The sequence below is a fragment of the Alexandromys fortis genome, unplaced genomic scaffold (genome assembly GCF_014885135.2).
Source record: "Alexandromys fortis isolate MF-2015 unplaced genomic scaffold, M_Fortis_MF-2015_v1.1 scaffold_7, whole genome shotgun sequence".
NCBI lineage: Eukaryota > Metazoa > Chordata > Mammalia > Rodentia > Cricetidae > Alexandromys > Alexandromys fortis.
The window spans coordinates 11279242-11297680 of NW_026067920.1; the positions used below are offsets into that span (position 1 = coordinate 11279242).

General features: G+C 46.2%; 1 protein-coding gene across 1 annotated transcript in view; it reads right to left on the reverse strand.

Moving 5' to 3' along the window:
* Pkd1l1 (polycystin 1 like 1, transient receptor potential channel interacting) overlaps positions 1-18439 on the reverse strand; it is a 109229-nt gene that overhangs the window by 40338 nt on the left and 50452 nt on the right. The window contains exons 23-34 of the mRNA XM_050141092.1: positions 17664-17873; positions 16389-16631; positions 14694-14813; positions 14435-14583; positions 13015-13115; positions 12530-12722; positions 10054-10137; positions 7795-8002; positions 5230-5336; positions 3777-3993; positions 1312-1485; positions 129-239 (exon numbers count right to left, since the gene is read on the reverse strand). Of these exons, the coding sequence (XP_049997049.1) occupies positions 129-239; positions 1312-1485; positions 3777-3993; positions 5230-5336; positions 7795-8002; positions 10054-10137; positions 12530-12722; positions 13015-13115; positions 14435-14583; positions 14694-14813; positions 16389-16631; positions 17664-17873 (1917 nt within the window). The remainder of the gene's footprint in view (positions 1-128; positions 240-1311; positions 1486-3776; positions 3994-5229; positions 5337-7794; positions 8003-10053; positions 10138-12529; positions 12723-13014; positions 13116-14434; positions 14584-14693; positions 14814-16388; positions 16632-17663; positions 17874-18439) is intronic.

The following is an 18439-nucleotide window of genomic DNA, read 5'->3' on the forward strand; positions in this document are numbered from 1 at the left end:
CTTCACTCCTCTTAGAGGCCACTGTGTTGCACCCGGAAGATGCTCTGCAGCTTCCTGTGGAGTAAAGAGGTAGGTTGGTAAGGGCACCCCACATCAGGGGGTCTCCCCAGAAGCACAGGGCCACATACCTTGCTGAACCTGAAGAGCAGAGACAATAGCTGGGCAGCTGGACAGGCCAGAAAGGTGCACAGGAGACCCAGACGGAAGGATTCCAGAGTGGGACCCACATCCAGCGGGCGCTGCAGCAGTTCAATTACAGGGCAATTAAGAGTTCCAAATGAATTCAATGTGAGTGTGACTCCTGTTTCAGCCAAACCCCTTTATCCCAGCCTTGCCTCCACCCCAAGGGTTGAACAAGACAAAATGCGCTTTTCCTCATAGACACATCCTTGTGAGCCAAAGAAATGCTAACCGAGCACCCACAAGACCTGTGCTCAGATGATCACGTCCTGACTACAGTCCCATAATACGGTGCCAAGAGCGTCATTTTGCCCCCAGCAGAGGATGAGGTTGCGTCCTGGATCAGACACTAGAGGTCCCCAGGGAAGCCCAGCTTCCCAGGGAGCTTAGCAGACGTCTTCTTGCCACTTGATGACATCCTTGTCATCTTTTGCTTATTGTCACAAGTTCTACCAACATGTTATAGTTTAAAATTCTGTGTATCTTTAAGTGTGATCATATCTGCTGCCACATAAAGACTCATCACACCCTTGACACAGTCTTGACCCAGCTACTATCCGTGTATCTTCCAGCTGTCTGGAGGACCGTGTGAACCTCGGGGCTGGTCCCATGAATGATCCTGCATTTATCATAGACAACAACCTTGGGCTGGAGATATGGCTCAGCGGTTAAGAACATGCATCGCTCTTGCAGCGAGTCCTAGTTTGGTTCCTAGCACCCACATCAGGCAGCTCACAAACAACCTGTCACTCTGGCCTCAAGAAGTCCAAACTCTCCTCTGAACTCTAACGGTACTCTCTTTTCCTCCTTGTTACACACGTACCCATAATTTAAAAAAAAAATGATTAAAAAAATAAGCCTTCAAAAAGAGTAGCTTCTTTCCCCTCACCCCGAATGCCATGTTGTCTGGAACCCAGGATGTGACTTCTCCCAGGGCAGCTGTGTTGACTTGCAGGCTCTCTGGGGCTCTGATTCCGGTCATGTCACCTGCAGGCCCACCCAGCGCATCTCTAGATTGCGCCCCCTAGCGTACGCCTGCCTCAGGGAGCTCTGAGTTTCACACGTTACAAGAAGGACAAACTGTCTGCCTGAGAGTTGGAAGTTACTGTGGGAAAATCTGCTGCCCCCCACCTGTTCATGGACTCCCACAGTGACCAGGGCAGTGAGGCACGAATAGACACACAGGAGACAGAAGGCCACGGCAAGCCGCTGTGTGTGCAGGTAGCTGCTGGAGGGGGGCTGGCTGTACAGTGAGAGCCAAATGTGGAAATCCTCCAGGTACTCCGTGAACTTGGCATAGAAAAGCTGAAACAGAAAAGCACGGGTGTTTCCCCAGACAGGAACACACGTGTGAGCGGAGTGAAATCCTGACTGATAACCTGCAGCTTTTAGAATGGGACTCCAAAATTGCTTGGCTTTTCTCTCTTAGCTGATAGCTGGATCTTTCCTGGCTACTGGGTTGGTGCAGGTGGATGCCTCTTTTAAGATGGTCACTTGCTCTGCCTCCTTCCTCCCCTCCCCACCACCTCTTAAGCAGCACCTCACTGGACATTGCTTTCACCACCTGGACTCTGACCCAGTCCAGCCTCCTACTGAAGCTTCCAAAAGTGTAGTCCCAACTAGTTCCCAGCTTCGTTTGTGCTAGCTCGTGGAGACCTCCTTTCTTGGCCCTCCCACCATTTCTGTCCTTTCTGATCGCCAAAAGACTTTCTAAAACTCCCCACTCTTAGCACTTCCTACAGAAACACTGTCTTGTTGTAGCTAGGCACCAATTCTGGGTTCACCGAGAGCCGGGACTGACCTGTCTTCTGCTCGGTAGCCTTACAAGGTCTACTGCCCAGAAGTTGGTAGTACCTTGTGGAATTTCTCCAAATTATAAGATTCTCAATGCAACTTAAATAATTTTTGGTGATAAACGTTATAGAAAAGAACTATTTATACACAGACCTGATATTACGAACACACAATCAGAACAATCAGCAAACACTGTTGAAACAGGTTTGCTAGATGAAGGGTGTATCTTTTGCATGTAAATTCCTAAGGGACCACTGATTCCAGAGACCCAGCCATATGGGTTCACAGTTGACTAAATCAGTAAAGTTAGGTTTCTCACCTAAAGATCTCAAGCCCAACAGCTGGAGGGGGAAACATGGCGATTATTGTCCAAGGGATGTCGCAGTTAAACAAAAGCCTTTAGTTTAAAGAGCTAAAATTTTCCTAGGGACCATGGCTGTTTGGAAACAGTTGTTTCAAATTCATATTGGCCATGTTCTAAGTTCTGTGCTAATCTGGGTGACAACGGAAAGAACAAGGCCCAGTGGCCAGGAAATGTCAGTCTGGCAGGCTAGTTCGAAGGGTAAAAGCACTTGCTGCCAAGCCAGGTGACCTGAGCCCAATCCCAGGACCCACATGGTGGGAAGGAGAAAACCAGCTCCTGTAAGCTCTTCTCTCACCTCAACTTGTGGGCGGTGACGTACATACACACCCATGCATGAAGCAAATAATTAAAAATGCTGTAAGATTTTTTTTTAAAAAGAAATCATTGTTTAGAAACACAACTCACAGAGAAAGGTCTCTTGTGACATTTGCTGTTATGGAGATAAAGGAAAATTGTGGCTGTAGCCTGGGCAAATAGCAGTGCACAGTGGGCCGTTGTATGGCCTGTAAATTAGTTGAAGGGAAATTCATGAAGAGGCTTATTCTAAAACATTGAATATAAAATGTGAATGTTTCTCAGTGAGCCATTAGCAGGGAGTAAATGGGAATATTCAGAACCCAAAATTTCATACTTCGTCTGTGAGGTAATGACAAGTCTGTCACCTACTGGCACTCATCGACCCTCTGACATTGCAGCCATGACCTGTTTGCATTCCATGACAGTGAACTTGTTTATGGTACACGAGTTAATAACAAATCTCTAATTTGGGTCCTCTTGAACACTGCAGATCACCAGCCTGCAACAGCTCGAGAAATTTATTACTGCTGCAACTCAAAGACTGCAGAACTGCATCCCTGTAAAGATTGCTAAGTGGCAGAGGCATTGATTGCATGCTAGCTGGAGAGGTGATTCAAGTGTCAGGTCACCTGTGGTGTGGTGGGCTGCAGCTATCTCCTCTGAGCTGAAGCAGCCCTTCCCGGAGGAGGAGGGAGGGGCTAAGACCCAGGAGCTCGAGAAATGAGAGAGTCCTAGATATCCACTCCAAGGTTAGAGAAACAGTAAGCCACCGCTATGGAGAGAATTTACTGCAAGTAGTGCAGAGTCCCAGGGGGGCCACCTTAGTGCCACCGCCCATGCTGGGGTTGGCTTTTTAGTGGTGTAGCCTCTGGCGAGTCACCCGCACCCTTGTAAGTAATCCATAAGCCAATTGGCTAACCAAGAGAGACTTGGAAGGAGCCATTTCTTTTGTGTGCCATCAGTCCCTACCTATCTGGGATGAGTAAGCTCTTGCTTGCATCTTTCCAGGAGAACCCACACGACATGGGCATCTTATCTTGACAGTTGGCTACATAACTTTGGGAAAGTTCAAATAGCATTTTTGGAAAGAGAAGCAGAAGAACTCACCAAATATGTCACAGGTCACCCGCATGGGGCCTACCTTCCAGAAGCCTAGACCACGGCGCAGGCAGAAGAGTTCTCTATGCACACGGCCATCACATAGGCTCACAGCCAGCCAGCACTGGGCAGAGAAGAACCAGCCTTGGCCTGAGTGTAGTTCCTTCACCATCACGTGACTGACGAACCAGTTTGGGGCCGGTCCACTACTGTCGTGCCACAGGTGGATTTTCTGGAGTGGACCCAGCTGGTTAGGGGTGCTAATGACGCAAAGAAATGTCTCATGGGTCGTGTGTGTTCAGCACCTGTAAAAACCTCACCAGCTCTGATCTGGCCCTTCAGGACTGTGGTTTCCAATGAGCATTGTGACTGGTAGGGGCACACAGGCCTTTGGGATCTACTGTAATACCCCTTTATTATCAGCAAGTAAGCTGATGGTTTTCGTTATTCACCAAACACACACACACACACACACACACACACACACACACACACCAAGTGGAAGATTCTAGAAATAAATGATCCCTAGGTTTTAAAGTTTCATCGCACTGTGGTGTTCCAGCCATTCTACTTTGTTATGATTAATTGATTATCTTGTGCTGTGCCTCATTAATAACTCACACTTTATCTCAGGCCTGGATGCCAAAGAACAACCAAGGTTCAAGGCTTGGTTCAGGGTTCAGGGCTGTCTGCTGACTCTGGGACCCACTCTGTGACCTGGAACACATCTCTTGAAAATGCAATGGCTATAACTTCCTTAAACTAAGTCACTGGATCTACATCTGTCTGTTCTAATGTGAGTTAGTCTGTCGTTAACCTGTACTTTCCTCATGAAAACAGTGCCCCAAAATAATAAATATAAGTAAGTTATAATAGACATTATACATTTTTCCATGAGAAGAAAAGACTTCATTATTTTCATGTTTTCTGTGAAGGTCACCTCTCCCTTGATAAATGGCCTCTTCCCCTGACTCCATCTCTGGGATGTCACGTAGCATTGCTCTTCCAGGTTTGGGGTGGTGGCACTAATTAATTTAATCAGGTTTTGTGACATAAAGAACACTTATTCTAATACATAAGCTTAGTGAGCCTCCACCATTTTTTCTGCCTTCATCTCTCTCCCCACCCCCACTCCACCCCATGTAAACAAGCCGTGTTAATTTATTCCATATGTCATACATGCTTGTAATTGCCGCCCCCATGCAGCAGAGCCAGGAGGGCAGTTGCAAGTCCAAGGCCAGCCTGCTACATAGTGAATTTCAGGACTGCGGTGGCTATGTAGTAAGACCCCTACCTTAAAAAAGACAAAAGCAAAACTAGAACCTTCCTAAAATTGTACGTATGTGAGCCAAGTTCATTGCTCTCTGTGCTTCATCAGCAAGCATTCTTCTAGGCCTGATGTTCTGAAAGCCGATGTTCTCTATGCAGCAACTTTGTGGTACCCCATTCTGACCAGCCCCTTTCCCATAACATGTGGTTGGCAGTGTCAGGAGTACCTCAGTATAAAGGTGTGCCTGGAATTCCTTCCAAATAAGGACATCTCTGGGCAGCAGAGTTCTTTGGTTTCTGAGAGTCCATTTTCACCACATAAAACAATGAAGACCTTAAAACAGACACAGAAATGAGAGCTGAGGCTATGTCACTGAGGGTGTGGAGTTCTGTAGACAGTGTTTCCTTGCGCTGTCCCAGCTCCCTACTGGCTGGTTTCAGCCTTGAGCTCAGGGACTGTGGGGGACTTGCATGGCTTGCAGAGTCCTCACAGACTGGGGCTGACATCCTGCAATGTAAAGGCTCCTCCACGAGCCAGCTTGTCACAAACTTATCTGGAAAAGCAGGAGCCCCTTTGCAATTCCTCAGCCTTTCTCTTCTTCAGCAGGGCAGAACGCCACAGAGGGCAGCATCTCCTATCCTTGGCCATGGTGGCCGGACTGGGCCTGCAGGACACCAGAGTGGGTCCAGGGCTGGTGGGTGGGTACCCATGTCCACAAGGAGCACCCTAGGAAATCACATCCACTGCACATATCACTCTCTTGGTATCTGCCACTCAGAAAGCTTCGGTTTTGCTGTGGTGTAATTTTAATCTTTCATTAAAATAATATTAATTTCTTGTCTTTTTTGTTGTTTTTGTTTCTTGAGACAGAGTTTCTCTGTGTAACAGTGCTGGCTGAACTGGAACTCATCTGTAGACCAGGCTGGCCTCAAACTCACAGAGATCATCCTGCTCCATCTCCCAAGTGCTGGGATTAAAGGCATGCGCCACCACAGTCTGGCCCGTCTCTTGTATTTTAAATCCTTTTCTAGTCCAAAATAGTTTTGCTTTAAATAGGTACTATTATTATTATTATTATCTTTCTTTTTTTAGACTTCTGAAATTCATTCATTTAGTGTGTGTGTGTGTGTGTATACAATGTCAATTAAAGATTTTACATTGTTTTCTTTTGTAGGGACTGTGATTGCTGCAGACATTTTTCTGAGCAGTTTCTCTGGTCAATAAGACTTTGACACATACCTGGGTCATTTTCGGGGTGTCTAGCTGTCCCATAAGTCTACGGGTCAGCCCTAGAAGACATTACACTGTGATGGCTCTTCCCTGGCTGTTCTCTTTCAGATTGCTAGGCCTATGCTTATTCTCTATGTGCTAGTGCTCCCTTCCATATGAATTTTAGAATCAATAGTTTCTGTTCCACAAGACATCTTTCTGACATTGTAGTTGATTTCATTGGCTTTAATCTCTTTATATGTAAGGTTTTTTTTTTCTTCAGTAAAATGGATAGTGTGTCTGGGTGTGGTAACACACCATTAACCCAGCCTTTGGGAAAAGGAAGCAACTAGATTTCTGAATTTGAGGCCAACCTAGTCTATATAGCAAGTTCCAGGACAGCCAGGGCTACATGGTGAGATCCTGTCTGAACAAACCAGTGAACACATGCAAACAAAACAATAGCTCAAATAAAACAAGTAATGTGGGCACAGGAACAGATCAATTCACACTGTCATCATTATCATTGGTTCTATTGATTTATAACAGTGAGAAATTAGTTGTCTCTGTTGCTGCATAGAGATAGCAATGACTTATTTAGGTCTTTTATGAATATTAAGCAAATTCTTGCCATGGTGCTCCTGTGGGTGTTAGGTGCAATCACCTTAGGTAATCATCATTTGGGGACTGGTAGGAGAATCCTGCCTCCAGTCATGCACACTGGAAGCCACTGACTCCATATGGGTGAGTGGATCCCACCCTGATCATGAACCTGACAAGCTGATCTAACTCAGCAGAACTAATTGTTTTACATTGCTTTTGTACAAGCATGTCAAAAACACATGGCTCTATCTTCTGGCTTCTAGAGGAGGCCACACTCACTTCCCATGCCCCCAGTCCTATGGGTTCCATTAAGCAGACATGTTTTTAGAAAAAAGTGTATCAAGCACGCGTGGAGAATTCCTGGTGGATTTGTAGCGCACATCGCTAACCCACGCCTCTGAAAGAGTTTGTTCCTGCCTTTGCCGACTTCTCTTCCATAGCCCACCTTGGCCTAGGCATTTCCCTGGGCTGCTAGGCTGAACTCCACCTTGACCCTCTGACCATTTCCTCTTCCTCCCCACATACAACCTCATCTTCATCTGATTCTCCATTGAACTCTCTAACCTTGGCCCCATCTCCCAACCCAGCTCTATTCCCACCTTGCCCGAAGGCTAGCCTGGGAACTTTTTACCCCTTTCTCACTAGATCCTTCCCCGAGGTGGGTCACAGATTCAGTGTTAACTCAGAGGAGTACAACCCAGTTTTCAGCATCTCAGAGACCCACTATCTTTGAAGCCGTTTTTCACCGTGGAGGCAGAAAGGGTGCGGGGAGTCCAGGGGCAGGAGGTGTGGGTCCTGTCTTAACAAATATGCAGGGGGACAGTGGAAACTGTAGATAAGCGTCACCTTGACATTTCAATAGGACAGTGGTCACGGGTGATTGGCAGGGCAACCAAATCATCTCGTCATCCTTTCTTTGCCCTCCAGGCTCCTCTACTCTCCTAGACCTCACTAAAAGCCCGTTAGGAGTCCATGTTACCTTTGATGTAAATTGGGCTGGTGACCGGAAGCCAGTGTCAACAATGACTGCATACAGCTGGTGGCCAGGTGCGGTGTCTCCTTCCAGAAAAATACAGCCAGGTTTCCTTTTCTTGTGACAATGTATACATCTGCTTTTAGTCACCAGGATTCCATAAAGAACCAAGAGAAACACACTGAAAATCCCGGGAAGCAAATTATGTGGGTCACTGGGAACAAAGAGAGAAAAATACAGGGGGTTTCTCATGGGAACGGGCATTCAGGGAGACGCATTAGCTCATCACAAATTCCCAAACTCTCATTGGTCTTCATGGACATGTCTCTCAAACATCGGATGCTGGCTGAGTGGAAGGGGGCTCTGAAAATACAGAGCTGCCTGTGGCAAATGCCAGGCATCCCACAGTCTACAGGAAAGCCCCAGGAGGCCTGTGATGATCCAGCTGAGGTGCCAGAAAGCTGCACCCTGCGGTCTGAGGAACTTGTACTAGGAAATTGAAAAAGAACGCCAGGTACTTGCCTAACATATGTGAGGCTCTGGGTTTAATCTTTAGTAATGAAAAATAATGGAAGAGAGATGGAAAGAAAGACTGTCCCTATATGAGACATGCCTCATGATACTGATGTGACATTCTGTTCTCCTCCTGCCTCCCCCAGCAGAACGAGACAGGAGATGCTCCAGACCCTTCCATGTGACTCTTTGCATACCTCTGCCCCTGGGAGTGAGGCTGCTTTACTCTACCCACAGCTTACACTCAATTCTGCCTGGAGAGCAATTATCCAGCCTCCTCCTCTGCAGATCCACAGGGAGTCATCCGTGTGAAGTCTCTCCAGCTGGACCTTAATGTGCCTGGATTTGGGCTCTATGGCTATTTGACAGAATTGCAGAGGGCCCATGCTGTGTGGGGATGCTACCATCCTAGTCTCCTGCCTCATCCCTCTGACTCCATCTAAGGATTGATAGACACTCTAGGTCCCCGACCTGGTGTCCTCCTTTCTGCTTCCAGACCAGAATCAGAACCAGGTCTCCCTTGCTCTCAGCCCCACTTCATGAACTCGTGATTCCTGGCTCTAGCTCATCCATCTTATTCCTACATTTCTTCCTGGAACCACTCAGATGTTACCAGTGCTTTGGGGTGACTTCAGGTGCCATTTTCTATCTGTAGTAACTCCACTGTCCCACTCCTCCTTGTTTACCCACAAATAATATTGGTGTTGTGGAAAACCAGGACTGGAATTTCTGTCCGGTAAGTCCCGAGAATCGGTTGATTGGGAGCCTTCCCTGGGGCAGCATTGGTTGTTAGTAACTAGTGACTACTTGCTACCTATTGGGCCCACCAGCAAATCTACCAAGTACCATTCATAAGGGAAGTACAGTTTCATATTCCACCAATATAAATGCAAAAAAATATTCAAAGAAGTTTGCCATCAATGGACTCATATTCCAAATTCTAAATAAAGTTTTTCACTATGAAACTAGCTATGGGAACTTTTAAACTTATTTAAAATATGGCAGAAGTTCGTGGTCATTTGAATGGGAATGGCCCCCATTGACTCTGAATGCTTGGCCATAGAGAGTGGCACTATTAGGAGGTGTGGCCTTTTTAGAGGAGGTGTGGCCTTGTTGGAGGAGGTGTGTCACTAGGAGGTTGGCTTTGAGGTCTCAGAAGCTCAAGCCAAGCCCAGTGTTGTAGTCTCTGGCTGCTGCCAGCCAATCAAAATGTAGAACCCTCAGTTCCTTCTCCAGCACCATGTCTGCCTGCTCGTTGCTATGCTTCCCTCCATGACAATGATGGACTAAATCTCTGAAACTGTAAGCCAGCCCCAATGTTTTCCCTTTATAAGAGTTGGCATGGTCACGGTGTCTCTTCACAGCAATAGAAACCCTAACTAACAAGGTTGACATTAGAAACGAGGCTACAATATTGAGTATAAACCAAGAAAAGCAACGTGAGTATCATTTTTGATTGCTGTAAATATTAATTAAATCAGTAAAAATTGACCCAGTCTAGACTGAACTATAGCTGAGCTTAAAAGTAGGAAGATACCGGATTCCTGGTGTTTATAAAGCTCCTGTCAGTCGACATGAAGTATAAACAGTATAAACAATAATATGACATTGAAGACAATCATTCCTCATATCTGTGCTCCAAAGGGCAAACATGTTACGTAAGCGTTACTCATAACCTCAGCGGAGCATGCACATCTTATAAGCGGACACTAGAACATGAAATGAAGCTCTGCTTTGGAGAATGGCACTCACCTCCGGAACTCAGAAATGCTGCTCACTTCGAAAGTGGCATTCAGCTTTCTTCTGAGGACAGAGAAAGGCGCCAGGCGATGGTAGCTAGAAGGGGGAAACAGCAGAATAACTGATGCGGGCTAAGCCCAGCTGTCTGTGACGGGACAAAGAGAAGCTGGGGAAAAGGAAGCAGCAGCCATTCCGATGTTATGATGTGGGCCAGTTTGCCATGTCTTCATGTGTATCTCTCTGATGTACCACGGAGCCCCAAGCCTGAGTACCGGGAGTCAGCTGCTTGAGACTGTGCTGAGCTGTCTTGCATCAGGAAACACTGCCACCTACAGGCAGGCGTGACAACTATGGTAAATGCTATTCTTGTAAAACAAAACTGCCTCCCCTTTATCATCCTGCAGGTAGTTTCTGTGTGTTCTTCCTTTGCGTCCCCGGCTCTTGGGGAAGAAGTACTATGTAACAGAAAACAAAAGATTGCTTTCATGTAAAAGCAAAGAACACTGGAATGCTGAAAGTTTACCAATAACTTCCCATGGCACCACATCCTTGCAAAAGGTTACTCCAAAACAGCATGGTGTTGGCACAAACAAGAGAATGGAGACCAGTGGGTTGAAATAGAGAATCTGGATATAGATCCGTATAACTTTGGCCACTGTTTTTTAGACAAAGATACCAAAAGTGCACATTGAAGAAAAGACAGAATCTTCAACAAATAGTGCTGAAAAAACCAAGTACCTACATGTAGAAGAATGAAACTAGGTTCTAATCTACCCCCGTCCTCCATGAAAATCAACTCCAAGTAGATTGAAGATTTAAATGTAAACCCAGAGATTGTAAAGCCAGTAGGTGGAAAGGTAGAGAGTATTCTGTAAGACATGGGCTTTTGGGAGGGCTTTCTAACTCTAGCTCCTTAGGAAATAAGACCAACATCTGACAAAGGGAACCTCATTAAACGAAAAACCTGCACAGCAAATGAAACTGCCAGTTGATTGCCGAGGCAGCCTACAGAACGGAGGACAATCTTTGCCAGCTGTTATCTGGAAGGGGATTATTGTCTAGGTAATACTTTTCTGGGACTCCTGACTGAGAATGAGGGTCTCTGACTTTTGTGCCTGCCCTTAGGACTCTTCGGTTGGGTTGGCACTTCCAACTTTGATATGATAACTTTTGCTTCATCTTAGTATATTTTATCATTATTATTATTATTATTATTATTATTATTATTATCTCTTAGAACTCTGTTCTTTTCAAATGAGGGATAGAAAGGGGACTAGACCGTGACAGGAGGAGAGTTAGGGAATAACTGGGAGGAATAGCGGGAGAGGAAGCTATTATCAGGATATACTGCATGAGAAAATAATCTATTTCAGTAAGAGAAAAATAAAAAAAAGGTTAGTCAGAAAAAAATCTAGCTATATGAAGAACTAAGAAAAATCCTAAGCATTAAGAAAACAAACAATGCAATTGCAGATGGGTTATGTATCTGAAGAGACTTCTTAAAAGAATAAAGGCAAGTGAACATTTGAAACAGCATTCAAGACCCTTAGCCAGCAGGGAAGTTCACATTAGAATTGGAATTCTATCTCCCCTAGTCAGAATGGCTGCTATCAAGAACTCAAGAGACAACAAATGCTGGTGAGCTGGGGGGAGAAGGGAGCCCTTATTACTGTTGGTAGGAATGGAGTTGGTGCAGTTACTCTGGCTAAAAGGAGAACCTACTGTATGACCCGCCATGCCACTCTGAGCACAGACCCAAAGGGCAGCACAAATGAATGGACTAAACTGATCATTAAATTGATAAATAGTGTTCACTTTAGTGATATGACCCAGATATCTTAAGAAGGCTGCTTGTGTCCATGCAGAGACTTCTCTTTCCACGTGAAGTTACTTTTCCGTCCCGGTCCCCTCATCTGCTCACAAAGGCAGGGACTGTAGCAGTAAAGAATCTGCCTGGACTGCTCTTCAGTCTCGAGAGAGAGGGGGAATGGAGTGGGGGAGGGGGAGAGGAGTAGGGGAGGGGGTGATGTGTGGGAGGCGGGGGAGGGAGATGGGAAATGGGGAAGAGGCGGAAATTTTTTCAACAACTAAAAAAAAATAAACAAAACAAAACAAAAAATCTGCCTGCCTGACTACAAAGCACGTAGTCACAGCATGCCCACATCTATCTGTGGTAAGGATTGGATGGACTCATAGGCTCATCTGCAGACTCACTTCTCCGTGGGCACCAGCAACTACCTGCAACATGCCCGTCATGACAGGTGGCTCAGATGGGATGCCCAGCAGACAGCCCCTGTCCTTGGGAGCCACAAGACTGACATGCAGACTGGTGTAGCAGGCACGGTCTGTTAAGGAGCGTCAATCAAGACTGCCCAGCTTTCATGAGAGGACACCACTCATGGAAGGTCCCAGGGACAGACACAAATGCAGGCGAAAATGGAGCCAGTTGTTAAAATCCCCAGGCTTTCCCCCAGCAGGAGACTCGTACCTACAGTTGACTCTCTCAGGAGAAGTTCCAGACTGCGGACAGGGACCTTCGGATCTCCACTCTGTCTTGTCCCAAAACACACACTGGATCCACTGGAAATGCACTGTGTAGTTTACTGCACCAGCAAGGTATTTGTTTGGAGGTCTCCTGTCATAATCAGCATCTAGCAGGGACAGATACCCCACATCGGCTCCTAGAAAAGGGGATAAGACATATCAATAACACATGTGAACTATGCAAGGAACATGCTCCACCCCAAATGCAGGTGGAAGGACTAAAAGGTGCACCAGGTTCAGTTTTTTTTTTTTCCTGCTTTGGGGGATTTACAGTGAAAATAAAACACACCAAGACTTTCGTTTGTAAGAATCAGAGTGCAGAAGAATGGAAAGACTGTAAGAGCTACATGACCAGGAAATCTATGATACTGTGCCTCATAGAGATGTTAGGGAAGACAGATGTCAAAGGCTTAGCATGCACCCACTGACCTTTCCACGGAAGAGCAGGTACATAAATTTGCACAGTCTGCTCATCCCAGAAGTACACCTGCTTCACAAGAAAATCCGAAGGCGTGGCCTTCTTGGAGAACCTAGGGGCAAATGAGAGGTAGTGAAACAGCTTTTCTCATCTGTGTAGACTTTACTTATTCACTTTGTGATGATCGTACTTGTACCTAGAAATGGATAGTTGGGAATAGTCAGGACTAAAAAGAACCAATGTTCTTCAGCCCCTGGTATACTTAGCACCTTAACTCCACCCCCTCCCATATACAAACATAACACTTTCCCTTATATCTGTAAAGAACAAGCCAAAACCAAACAGAAGCTACTTATGAAAAAGTAAGAATAATGTCCAGTATAGAGCATATTTGTGGCATAAGAGCAAAGACCTGGCTGTGTGCTGAGGCACAGGGCACATGTGAGCTTATCTAATGCTTCATCGTGATACCAGGAAGTGCGGGGCTGGAAAGTAGAGATCAGAGCCTCTAACTACTCAGGTAAAGAGAGTTCCAAGCACCTCCCTTTTGTATGTGACCTGAAGGACTAAGTAAAAAAATTAGATTCTTTAAGCAAATAGATGCCCAAATGGCTCAGCTCCCTTGGTGGATAGAGTCGAGCAAGTGAAGAAAGACTCAGCTGTGTGTGGAGCCTATCTGCCCAGCAGAGCCATGACAGACACACTACTGCTCCCAAGTTCCCTCCAGCCAACCAAGGACTTACATGGCTAAGCAGATACTGTAGTACAGTTAACATCTGCCTAAACACAGGGGACTCCCAGGACAGAAGGACACAGAGCTGCTTCTTCCAGAAGGCAATGCTCCTCTCCACCTGCCACTCAGTAACTACAGCGGCTTCTCGCAGTCTTTTCTGCCTGAGAGTCCAAAGAATCTCCAATAGCCTCTCCACATAGTCTAGCCGCTGCCTGAAACCAGTCTAATCTCACATGCTCAACAGCTCCGAGAGAGAGAGAGAGAGAGAGAGAGAGAGAGAGAGAGAGAGAGAGAGAGAGAATTAATTGATCAAGTCTTTTGGAAAATATAATTTGAATACACTTTTTCTCCTAGAGGGAAAAAAGAGAGAAAAGAAGCAAGGGAGGGAGGGAACAATAGAATAATTCCTGTCCAGGTCTGTACTGTTGAGTTATCAGACTTCTAAGTGGTGTCATGCTATGTATGACTGAAACTCGGGTGTTTCTCAGTTTAGTTAACAGGCGGAAATCTAACTTTTAAAAAAGCATGGAAGCTCATTTTCTAAGTAGATTACATACTTCTATACATGTAGGCATGTATATAATTTCTTTGACAATGGCCCTCATTATTCCTTCAGAACGAATCCACCCATCTGTTCACAAACACCCCTAACTTAAGGACACTCCATCATGCTGCAACCTCATTTCCCCTTCACCCACCTTACTAGCAGCATGACGGGGAAGGCTCTTCTTCTGGGATTCAAGAATTTGATGCGTATCTGTAAGGTTTCCTGGGGATTTTCAGAAAGCCCGGTGAACCGGTGGAGATTCACCTCATCCCGAAGCAAGGTGAACACGGTTGGATGTCTCTGGTGCTGCCGATAGGAAAGAGAGCAAGTCAGGCGGTTTGTCTTGGGGAAGGCAAATGCATTAGAAAGCAGCCAGCCCAGCCTAAAGGCAACAGAGGCAGTGGGTCAGCTGTCTTTACCAGGTAGTCTTCCTCCCCAAACTCCACGGTCACAGGTGTCTCCAGCCGTCCTCTGAGAATGGGGCTTCTGCTCTTGCAGCTGTAGAGTCTAGGGCTCACCACGCTGCCCACCTTGGGGAACAAAGAAAATGAAGCTGACAGTTGGCCCAAAGGAGAAAAGCAGATAGGGATGGTGGTGCACACCTTTGGTCCCAGCACTCCCTGGAGGCAGAGGCAGATGGATCGCTGTGAGTTAGAGACTAGCCTGGTCTACGTAATGAGTTCCAGGATAGCTGGGTTGTGTGGGGAGACCCCATCTCAAGAAACAAATGAACAAACAAACAAAACCAAAACAAAGCAATGGAAAGCAGGAAGTGAAGTCATACTGTCCAATTCTGATCAAACAAAATGAGTTTAACGAGATAGGCAGGCAGGATTTGTGTGGATGGGGGGGGGGCACTGCTAATGCTCCTTGTATGTTTTCCTTGCTGAAATGACAGCTTTTTTAAGTTAAAAAATTATTAAGAGCTCTTATAAAAAGAAGTATCTGGGATGGGTGTGGTGGTCCCAGCACTCAGGAGGCAGAGCTAGGTGGGTCTCTCTGACTCCAATGGTTGCATAGTGAGAACCTATCTTCTGAAAAAGAAAAGGAGGGCAAGGAGGACAAGGAAAAGAAGGTGGAGAAGGATCTGGAGGAGGAGGAAGAGGAAGAGGAGGGTCCCGCTGAGCTGAGCTAGCTGGGAAGGCAGAGGGTGGGGTTATCATTGTGCTCACTACTGCTCTGCCTGTCCTGCCCCACGTGATTCACAGTCCGAGAAGCCATTGTGGATTCTGAAAGTAGAAGGTCATGTCAAAGTGCAAAGACCTTGGAAGTCCCTTCTGACTTCCACACCCCCAATGTGGGACAGACCACATGCACCTCTCTGTTAGCGTGGAGGAAGAGAACACTCGTGGCTCTTCAGAAGCCCCTTCTCAAGTTTTGTTCTGGTTGAACTCTGTGTTGGTTTTAGGAATAGTGAAACCTGTCTGAGCCATGACCACCCCACCACATGCTCTGGCCCTAGACTCCCTGACAAAGATGGGAAGGCGCCACGGTGAATACTGCGTGGATCCACCTATCAGAGACCACAGAGCCCTAGTTCTGCTAAGATTTTTTTTTTTTTTTTTGGAGAAATTTGTAAAGACAGAAGACCAAGACTAAAAACAGAAATCCTGATATTTGAACAATCAGGCCATGATCTCTGGGAGCCTGACTTCAGACACCTGGGACATCTTAGGTAAACAACTAGAGTTTAACTCTTAATGACCTATGACACCTTCGCCCAAATGGCCAGTGTCAAAAAGGAGGACTTGTGCTGGAAGCTGTACTAATTAAGAAGACGGTGAGAAGCCAGTCCACCTATTCACCCCACATAAGGCTAAGTAAGCATTTCCCCCTCAGACTTGCCCACAGCTCCTTCTGTGCTATTGTCTAATAACTCTTTCCTTTCTCTCTCTGGCCCTGTCTCTGGAAAATACCTTCCCGCCACCAGTCTTCTACAGGCCACCTCGGACACAGCAAAAGTGATCTTTAGCCACTTCAAAGTGGCTTCTCTTTGGAAACAAGGACAATGGGCGAACGTGCCAACCTACTCTCCTTTCTTATGGAAGTCGGGTCACTGAGCATTTGAAGCCACCATTAGACGTGGCAGAGGCCGTGTGCCGTACCTGTCCAGGAGCTCGTCCCTCTGGGTAAGGGCTGTTCATGAAGAACATGAGCTGGCTGATGTAGCATGGGCTTTGGGATGCCTCTTGAGCAGGACGGTGCAAGGCCAGGTCGCCAGGGAAATGGACCCAGATGAAGCCCAGGTTCTGACTAGACTTCTGGAAGCTGTGATGGAGCAGGGTCCAGAACTCCATCTTCCCAGTGCTTATGTGAAGTTGATGTTGGTGGCCCAAGGAGAGACAGGTCTGCAAACACAGGAGGGAGGGGAGGACTCTTGCAAGATGAATGAGCAAATGGGTACCAAACACCAAAGGCAGTAACACTAAAGGCACAAATGGCTCTTCCCTGTTTGGGTGCATCTCGCTGATATTTTATTAATTTCTTAAACATTGCTAAGCTTCCCGGTGCTTCTCAGTTCATAAGCAGAGTTTCGACGGTATGATGGCTTTTCAAGACCTTTAGGCCGGTTGGTATGTACACAAACCTAAGCTTTAGTACACGTTCCGACGGAAGACATTTTCACATCTGCATGTGAACAATGATGACAAAAGGCCAAATTCAAGCATAGGATTATTTGATCTACAATTTCCAGAGCACTGTGATAGCTATTAGTTAAATAAACCAGCAAGCTCGGGCGGATGGGAAGGCAGGGAAAGGAAAGCAATGGACTTCTACTACTAACTGACTGCTTCCTCAGAACACTGCCATTTCATCAGAATGAAATAGCCGAGACAAGGTCTCAAAACCGTGGCAGCAGAAATAGATACAATAGACATCTCTTTTTAAACAGTCCTAGCTCAGCAGGGACACTTTTAAAGCTAATGTCTCCAAGCAATCTTTTGTGTGACTCCATGCCATTCTGCGGAAAACAAAGTATGCCCCCAAGTCCCAAATGAAGATCTATCCTAACACCAGACACACAAGACTGCTGCCACAGAAGACTTAGCATTCCAGATGAACACTCCCAAGTGCTGAGCTGCCACCCAGAACCGTGGCTCAGCTCTCAGGAACCAACTTTAAATTTTCAATGGGAAAAGGGACATATGTATGTATGCATGTGTGTATGCATGCATGTATATATACTGGTTAGTGTGTGAAGGGAGCAGCTGTTCATTTTGTTTGGTATGTGTGTGTGTGTGTGTGCATGTGTCTGTGTCCATGTCTGTGTGTCTGCTGGGGATGGAACCAAGGGTCTCATGCATGCCATGCACACACTCTACCACTGAGCTGCACCCAGGCCTGTGGCTGCATTTCTGTGGGCGGATAGAACATCTTACTAGTAACATGTCAGAGATTATCTTCATGCCTTCTTCCTGCAGAGAGTCCTCCTTTCTCCCGTCTTCCTTGGCAGCTTCCCAGACTCCAGAGATGAGAAGGATAAGCTCAACTCCCAGGTTTTTGTTGACCAGCAACTCCCTGGAGAACGGACCTTGGGCCAGGAGCATCTGTGCATATTCGAGAACGTACACAGCACTCATGGAGCTCAACTGCAGGGAAGAGGGGATGGGGTCAGATGCTCCCTGGCACACGGACTTTTGTTCTTTTCTCTGTTACTAGGTATCAAAATGATTCAACATGGTGTCAAGGCAACAGAATCCAGTTTGTGTTTGGTGTTAGGTGATGAGTGGACACCATTCCCAGCAACCACTTGTTCTGTAAAGCAAAGGACACTGTTGCTAAGACAGAAAGACAACCCACTAACTGGGAGAAAATCTTCACCAACCCCACAACTGACAAAGGTCTGATCTCCAAAATATATAAAGAACTCAAGAAACTAGACTGTAAAAGGCTAATCAACCCAATTATAAAATGGGGCACTGAGCTGAACAGAGATCTCTCAACAGAAGAAGTTCAAATGGCCAAAAGACACCTAAGGTCATGCTCAACTTCCTTAGCGATCAGGGAAATGCAAATCAAGACAACTTTAAGATACCATCTTACACCTGTCAGAATGGCTAAAATCAAAAACACCAATGATAGCCTATGCTGGAGAGGTTGTGGAGAAAGGGGTACACTTATCCATTGCTGGTGGGAATGCAAACTTGTACAACCA